Here is a 9,174-nt window from a genome sequence, read left to right on the forward strand (position 1 = left end):
ACTTTACCGATATTTACGAAATGTTGAAAAAACAGAAATCCTGTGGTCCCCAAACCGGACCCCCTCCGGCCCTTGGCTGCGCCTAGAAATTCTGTCCATAAAAATTATGAACAGAACCGGTGACAAAGGGCAGCCCTGCCGGAGTCCAACATGCACCTGGAACAGGTCTGACTTACTACCGGCAATGTGAACCAGGCTCCTGCTTCGGTCATACAAGGACCGGACCGCCCTTAGGATTTCATCTCTGTTTTTTGCAGATGATGTTGTCCTGTTGGCCTCATCGAACCTGGACCTCCAGCGTGCCCTGGGGCGGTTTGCAGCCAAGTGTGAAGCGAGCGGGATGAGGATCAGCACCTCCAAATCCGAGGCCATGGTTCTCGACCGGAAAAAGGTGGTCTGCCCTCTCCGGGTCGGTGGGGAGTCTTTGCCCCAAGTGGAGGAGTTTAAGTATCTTGGGGTCTTGTTCACGAGTGAGGGAAGGATGGAGCGTCAGATTGACAGACGGATCGGTGCAGCGTCTGCAGTGACACGGTCGCTGTACCGGTCTGTCGTGGTGAAGAAGGAGCTGAGCCGAGAGGCGAAGCCCTCGATTTACCGGTCAGTCTACGTTCCTACCCTCACCTATGGTCATGAGCTTTGGGTCATGACCGAAAGGACAAGATCCCGGATACAAGCGGTCGAAATGAGTTTCCTCCGCAGGGTGGCTGGGCGCACCCTTAGGGATAGGGGGAGGAGCTCAGTCACCAGGGAGGAGCTCGGAGTAGAGCCGCTGCTCCTCCACATCCAGAGGAACCAGCTGAGGTGGCTCGGGCATCTGTTTCGGATGCCTCCTGGACGCCTCCCTGGGGAGGTTTTCCGGGCATGTCCCACCGGGAGGAGACCTCGGGGAAGACCCAGGACACGTTGGAGAGACTATGTCTCTCGGCTGGCCTGGGAACGCCTCGGGGTCCCCCCGGAAGAGCTGGAGGAGGAGTCTGGGGAGAGGGAAGTCTGGGCATCCCTGGTTAGACTGTTACCCCCGCGACCCGGCCCCGGAAGAAGCAGAAGAGAATGGATGGATGAATGAATGAAAAAACAGAAGTGTGTAATGTCGGTTTTTCCATTAAATCACAAATGCAATAATTTGTTCATTTATTATTGCGAGATGACATAGGAAGTCATTCCATAAACATGGTGACAAACGTAAATATGGTGTTGATTTACAGATATATTCATTATTATTATATATTACCCCTCTATCTCCTACTAAATTAAACAAGTGTTCAGAGAACGCAAACCTCTGCCAAACACCCTGAATGCTGTGCATGTGTGGATGGACTATTTCTGTTTAAATTCAACAGTTTCCAGGTTGTTCCATACAGCAGAAACAGTTGAAGCTTGGTACCAGTCATGTGTCTGTCAAATTATATTAAATTCACATCAATATTTGCTGAGTTCTAATTTTAAATATGTGGTAAATGGGATTTTCAGTGTTAAATGTAAATGTCCACATAGTCCACATTCCACTGTGGATGTGGACAGGGATGTCTGATAATATTGGTGGCCCGATATTGGCATAAAAATGTAATATCGGTGAATATCGTTATCGGTTTTTCTGCCTATCATTAAAACCAATAAAATAATGCCTTGATTTCGCCGGCATTTACCGAAATGTAAATGAAGCATTGTTTGTAGCTGAAAGAAATGTGCAGTTTTCAAAATTGTACAGTAGAGCTGTAATAGACTCATGGAGGGAGGGAGAGAAAAGAAATAAATCTGGCATTTTTTCCACAACTTAAGTTGAAGTATGTATTCTTTGCACAGACAGTGTTTACATTTTAAAAGCCTTGTTGCATTTGAGAATGCATCCAATGGGACATCACAGTAAAATTAGGCATGATGTGTTAATTCCATGACAGGAGATATGTGATGTTACCTAAAATTAGTTTAATATCCCACATATATCGGCAGCGGTATCGGTAGATATCGGAATCAGAAATTAAGCGTTGGACAATATTGGCATATCGGTTTTTGGCAAAAAAATATCGGACAATATCGGACATCCCTAGATGTGGACAATTTTGTGCCAGATACAAGATATTGTTCTAAGCTATGGGTGGATCAAATTGGAGGCTAATCGGAGTCGTTTTGAATTTTTGATGAATTTTGGAAAATTGCTCAATGATGACACATGGAAAATTGTAGATGTTGTGACCTTGCTGTGACCTTGAACTTTGGCCTACTTGGCCCAAAATTTAATGGGTTGGTCCCAGGGCAGAGGCCTATCTGTGGGGAAGATTTGGTAAAGATGGGTGGAAGAGTTTTCCTGTAAAGTTGTTAACAAACAAACAAACAAACAAACAAATAAAGCAAAGGCATCACAATAGCTCCTGGAGGAGGTGAAAATGATTGGGTTTCCTGGTGTTTCCACACGTTTGTTTTAAAACTCTTCTTCTTCTCTTGTTGTAGTGTCCATCAACATCCGTTTTTTTTTTATTCATCTGACTCCAGTTGCAGAAAAAGGTCTTTCCATTGCAGTTTTGTGTGATATACCAGTTCCGATAAGCCTGAAAAACCACCTCTTGCCAGCGCAAAAACTTTTAATCGATAAACAAGAGTTTGGGTGAAACTGTCATTTTTCCATTGGGTGAATTTTTATACACAAGTTGTATTCATTCAATCTGAAGGTCAATGGAAAAGAGACTAGTGATGGTCCATCAGATAGATAGATAGATAGATAGATAGATAGATAGATAGATAGATAGATACTTTATTAATCCCGAGGGAAATTCAAGGGTCCTGACTCACTTGCAGGTGAAGGCCGTCTCAGCGTCACATTTGGCTGAACATTCGTTCACTGTGTTGACTGAATACTGCCTCTTGTGCAGCGACAGGATCCACGCTCCTTCAGTTTTGGCGTAACCGCTGACGTCAGAACCACGAACTGGAGCCAGAAAAACACCGTAGAAACAGAACCATGACGACAAGAATCACAACAGATGTAAAACTACATACAGCCCATATATGTAACCCATAAAGACCCAGGGTGACTTTAGTGACAGTTTTTTCCTCAATATTTAACTTTTTCTAAGTGATTTATCACCATTTATTATAATTTTATCCTCTGAATTTTGCATTTTTTCCAGTGAAAATCATTTATTTTCCTGTGTTTAATCTACTGATCATGTAAATGCTCATAAAAGCTCAGAGTAAAGTCAAAGTTTATTATATCAAAATGGGAAAAAAAATGAAGAAAAGGTGACAAGAAAAAACAGAGAATTCAAGAACAAGTGACTTACAGGAAAGTATATAATTAACTTTACATAAAACATGAAAACAACAATTAGCCCTTAAAAACCCAGTGCTACTTTTGTGTCAGTTCCAAAATGAATTTTTCTGTAGATTTAACCTTTATTAAGCGATTTAGCGCCATTTTTAAAATAATATTATCCTCTGTATTTTGTGTTTTTTCACTGAAAATCAGGTATTTTCCTGAATTTAGACAGATAGACAGATAGATAGATAGATAGATAGATAGATAGATAGATAGATAGATAGATAGATAGATAGATAGATAGATAGATAGATAGATAGATAGATAGATAGATAGATAGATAGATAGATAGATAGTATTAGAAAATGGTCCTTAAAATGAAAGTCAGTGAAGATAATGATTTAGTTAGTGAATGAATGAATGAATAAATAAATAAATAAAAACATTTTGGGGGACAACAGTGAGACTGTAAAATGGAGTTGGCTGGAGCTGATGCATGTGAGAAACAAAATATAGATAAACATTCGAAATCTTGTACTTTCACTGTTTTTTTTTAAAGCTGGATTTCATTTGTAACAAAACCTTTTAAAAATTAAAAATATACTTCTGAGGTGGTCGGGGATCTGAGTAATCCTAAAACGTAAGTGAAATGTATTTATGCACAGCTTAATTTAATAAACTTATTTAAATTTTTTTACAAAATACACACAGAATAAAACCAGAATCCACAGTAATCCAATGTTCAAAGCAGAGCTGGTGCATTAATAAACTCCAGGTCAATGTTTAGCCCAGATTTCACTGTTTGCTGAAACACCGATATTGACCAGTTTGACCTAAATGGTAAATATTGTACGAGTGCAGCTCTGAACGGTCCAATGACGTCTGAGTCAAAGTACAAAACACAGCAAGAACGAACGGGAAACAGTCCTGTTTTAAAGGTTAATAACTTTAAACCCATTAATCCTATTAATCCATGTCAATAATTGGTGTAAAATACAGTTCTTCATCTTTTCATGGTGATCAGATATGACCCATTTGGACGTTCAGAGGCTCTGTAGTTACCGTGGAAACACCGTCATCTTCTACAACATTGATTCACCAGTAAAACCCATGGAGTTGGATCAATGACAGTGGATGGACACACTTGTTTATATATATATATATATATATATATATATATATATATATATATATATATATATATATATATATATATTACTAAATAACATGAACAAAAATGAATAAAAAAAACTAGGGCTGGGCAAGTTAACGCGTTATTACCGCATTAACACATTCATTAAATAACGCTGACAATTTTTTAAATCTCCCGTTAATGCCGTTCTGCCTTTCAAGCAAGTCTTAGTTCATTTATACATACGGACTCTTATTTTGAAACTCATGCTTTTATTTTGGCACTCCACATGCACCACGCGCCGGTGCTGCGTGTGAACTGCAGGTAGCTGAGAGGAGAAAGCGAACTTTCCGAGTAATGCTGAATCAAACTGTGTAACTCCTGCAGTTCAACACCTGTATGTGTCAATCATTCTGTTGTTTACTAAATAATTTCACATGCAAACGTGCCCTTAGGAACATGTTTATGACATTATTTTGGATGTGTTTATTACAATGTGTTATTAACATGTTTAAGCTAATTCGTTTATGCTAGCAGTCGCAGATGGGTTGCTAATTCTTTATGCAGGCTCATGTTAAGTTTATGTAAATTCATTGGTTGTGTTTAGGTATAATATGCCAGTCTTTGAACTAACCTTTACTTATTTACCATGTGATTAGCTCGATGCTAACTTGAATGGGGAAATCCATAGACATGCTAACAATTAGCATTTACAGATTAATTTAAGATTTACAACGTCTTTTTATCCAGCAACAAAGGTTCACATCAGAGATATTTGATACTATTCATTCTGACAACAACTGAACATAAAATACTCACAGGGAAACGTTTTTGGGGCCATACAAACAGAGTGAAAGAAACGTGACTGTTAGTTCCTTCTTATGTCGGAACTGACTACGGTAACACCGAAAGGACAAAACACACATTAGTGCAACTTATTCCGATCACTAGAGGGCCCCCTTTGTTTACTTTGAACAACTGAACATCACATATTATTGGGCTTATTAGTATTAGTACTGATTAGTGGGACCAAGACTCCTGTCAATCACTCACAAGTGGAAATAAACTGGTGTGGACATAAACATGTGTAACAGTAGCGGTCTGTTTCATGGACATTTTCATTTTAAATGTCTTCAGATGGTGGGGGGGAGAAGGACACAGGTGTTTGGAAGCACTAACATGTGCAATTATTATCACCGGAGTACTTCAGTCTGAAATATCACTGAAAGAAAATACACGCTGTTGATGCCGGCAAGACACCCCCCCCCCCCCCCAATATAACTATATGATTAATCGCGATTAATCACAGAAATCCATGCGATTAATCACGATTAAAAATTTTAATCGCTGCCCAGCATTAAACAATATTAATAACCACAACAACAACAACAATAATAATAATAATAATAATAATAATAATAGTAACTAGAAAAGCACTCTGAGAGCGCAGACCCCCGCCAAGGCAGATCAATGCCCCACCCCCGATCACCACCAAAATTTAATCATTTGTTCCTTGTGCCAGTGTCGACATGTCCTGAAAATTTCATCTAAATCCGTCCATAGGTTTTTGAGTTATCTTGCTGACAGACAGACAGACATTTGGGGGGGGACTGATCTTCCTTGGTGGAGGTCTGTGTTCTCCGAGTGCTTCTAGTTTATTGAAAAGTAAAGCTGTGAAACTCTTGTCCACTACATCCACTACAGAGGACAACAATGCAGGAGGTTATGGCATTTCTTACAAAATTTGTGAAACTTTTGTCATTCTTAAATAAATAAATCAGACTTTCAAACAGAACAAAGGCTTTAGTGGAAGTGACCGAATGATATAAAGCAGGGCTGTCGAACTCACGTTAGTTCAGTTCCACATTCAGCTGAATGAGACCTCCAGTGGGCCGAACCAGTAAAATAATAACATAATAATATATAAATGATGTCAACTCCAAACTTTTCTCTATGTTTTAGAGTGAAAAAAGTAAATTTACATCATGAAAAGGTTTACCTCTACAAACTGTCTTTTCAAAAGATGTGAATAACATGAACAAACTGAAAAAATGAGTGTAATTTTAACAATATTCTGCCTCAGTTTATCATTTACACACTTACATTATAACGTACAGATCACAGTGGATCTACAAATACACAAAACATTTAATAACAGGCAGAATATTGTTAAAATTACACTTACTTCTCTTAAGACATTTCAGGTTGTTCATATTTGTTCAGGTTATTCACTTTTTTTGTGAAATTATACTTTGTTTTAGTGTAAATACATGAAAATATTTACATTTACAAGGAGAAAAATTTGGAGTTGTCATTATTTCTATGTTATTCTGATAGTATTCGACTGGTCCTGCCCACTGGAGTTGAATTGGTCTGAATGTGGAACCTGAACTAAAAGGATTGTTCATATTTTAGTGTAATTTTTGCATTTCACAAATTCATCCCAAGGGCCGGACTGGACCTTTTGGTGGGCCGGATTTGGCCCCCGGGCCGCATGTTTGACACCTGTGATGTAAAGGATGTATTAAATCCCATCAGACATTTATCACATGAATAGGATCTTTTACTTTAAGTGTTTGACGTTAAAATCTCCGCCGAGCCTTTTTTTTGTTTGTTTTTTTTTTATTTTATTGAATGAAGTAGAGTATACACACAATGTATACGACAAAGAAATAACATGTTTGCCAGGTAGAATACACTACAGTAAAATGTCCAAATCAGAACAAATAATGATAGTTTTTTTTTTTTTTTTTTGCCTTTTTGTTTCCAGATTTATCGGTTTCAAAAACATAAATAATAATCCCAGAAAGTTTAGAGGGAAATAATTGAAAATACCTCTTGTGAATTTTACTAACGGCAGCCATTAAATGCATCGCTATCAAGTGGTTGAAACCTGAACCTCCCACATATAACATTTGGATTCAGAAAGTGAGGGAAGTCTATCGCATGGAACAAACTACTGTACTTAGAATTCAGGGAGAGATATTTACGAAGAGATGGAGTCACATGATTAAACTTTTAATGTCATAAGCATTCAGATGAGGTTGTATACGTGTGTGGTTTTTTGTTTTTGTTTTTTTTTTGTCATTCATGTTTCATTTGTGATTAGTTGTAATCAATATCCACTGCAGATATACTTTTTTTTTCATGTTTGCCGTATGGGGATGTTTGATTAGATATGTTAATGTATGTAAAATGTCTTGTATATTTGTATGAGCAAAACCAACTAAAAATAAGTAAAAAAAAAAAAAAAAAAGCATAAATATTTGGTTTCGCTCTTCTGGGTCTTACCGGTGCCGATCAGGACTCCCAGGATCACAGCTGCTCGGTACAGGTCCATGCTGAGGCCTCAGTAGCTGCACATAGTCCACCAGGTCTCTGAGGTCCCACCTGGTATCGTACTGGGCTCCTTTGGCAATATGGGAGGACAAATAGAACGGCTCAGTCATCAGTCAATCATTATCCCGACAAGGACGGCAAAAGAGCAACAGGGCAAAAAACTTGTTTATGGCAGATTTAGGGTTGAATTGCGATACGACGCTGCGGACCACCCTTCGATTTTAATCTCATTAACCCTTCGATGTCGCGCCCAGAGGCCATTCATAATCGCTAAAATTAATCTGAGCAGCGCTGTAGTAAAGTCAAAATGTTGTCCGTTCGGTTTGTTTTTAACTCTTTACATTTTTTTTGTATTTCAGCAACTTGAGCCATGAACAAAAATAAGAATTACTCAATAACTGTCATATTTGTATTATAAACAAACTCTATTTTTTGACGCAAAAAATAATCAAACATTTTCTTTTTTTAATACACTACATAAATATCGGGTTACGTTTTTTTTTTTTTTTTTTTTGCAGCCTGACATATATTTTTTGTTTATATAAGTTTGTTTTGTGTTTCATCAACTTGAGCCATGAATGAAAATAAGAATTACTCAATAACTGTCATATTTGTATTATAAACAAACTCTATTTTTTGACGCAAAAAACATCAAACATTTTCTTTTTTTAATACACTACATAAATATCGGGTTACGTTTTTTTTTTTTGCAGCCTGACATATATTTTTTGTTTATGTAAGTTTTTTTTTTTTTTGTGCGTTTCATCAACTTGAGCCATGAACAAAAATAAGAAATACTCAAAAATTTTAAAATTAATTAATTAATTGATTAATTACAAATAGGCAAAACACAATATCTTATTTCACACATTCTTCTATTCACTTATTCAGATAACGTTCTATATTTCATTATTATACTGGATTTATACATCCTTTTAAATACACAAATTGAGGAAGACATTTTGAACTTTTGGTCCAGATCAGATGTCAGTGATTAACACTAACATTTATATTTTTTTATGCCAGGTCAAATATTAAATGCTAAAATGTATTAGTGTGCATTTTTATACTCACTTGGTAGAAGGGTGTTAATGTAGGAATTTGACATTATTTACAAGGTGCTGATTTTAGTGGATGGGTCAGAAATGTAAAAATCATGCAAAAATGAACAATTTTTTAATTTAAACCTAAAACAGATTGTGAAAAATAATATGACCTGTTATAACATGAAGTGTAATATACTTCAGTTTTCTAATCTGTTTTCTATCAGTTATTTACATACCGTAATTAGGACTCTAAACAGATGTGATTATATCGTTAAGAAAGTAAAAGTCATGTGTTCTGTTATATAAATGTGAGATGGGGGTGGGATTTAATACGTTTTCTTCTTCCCACTCCTTTTTGAGCAGAACATGTTGAATTTATTCTGTTATTACTAGTGTACATGGCA

At 37.1% G+C, this 9,174-nt stretch overlaps 1 protein-coding gene across 1 annotated transcript in view; it reads right to left on the reverse strand.

Moving 5' to 3' along the window:
• The window catches only part of plg (plasminogen), a 37,946-nt gene extending 30,221 nt beyond the window's left edge, over positions 1-7,725 (reverse strand). Inside the window, exons 1-4 of the mRNA XM_030128410.1 lie at positions 7,693-7,725; positions 5,192-5,199; positions 3,321-3,346; positions 2,788-2,923 (exon numbers count right to left, since the gene is read on the reverse strand). Of these exons, the coding sequence (XP_029984270.1) occupies positions 2,788-2,923; positions 3,321-3,346; positions 5,192-5,199; positions 7,693-7,725 (203 nt within the window). The remainder of the gene's footprint in view (positions 1-2,787; positions 2,924-3,320; positions 3,347-5,191; positions 5,200-7,692) is intronic.
• Positions 7,726-9,174: the final 1,449 nt, after the last annotated feature.

Source organism: Sphaeramia orbicularis, chromosome 24, assembly GCF_902148855.1.
Source record: "Sphaeramia orbicularis chromosome 24, fSphaOr1.1, whole genome shotgun sequence".
NCBI classification, from domain to species: Eukaryota; Metazoa; Chordata; class Actinopteri; order Kurtiformes; family Apogonidae; genus Sphaeramia; species Sphaeramia orbicularis.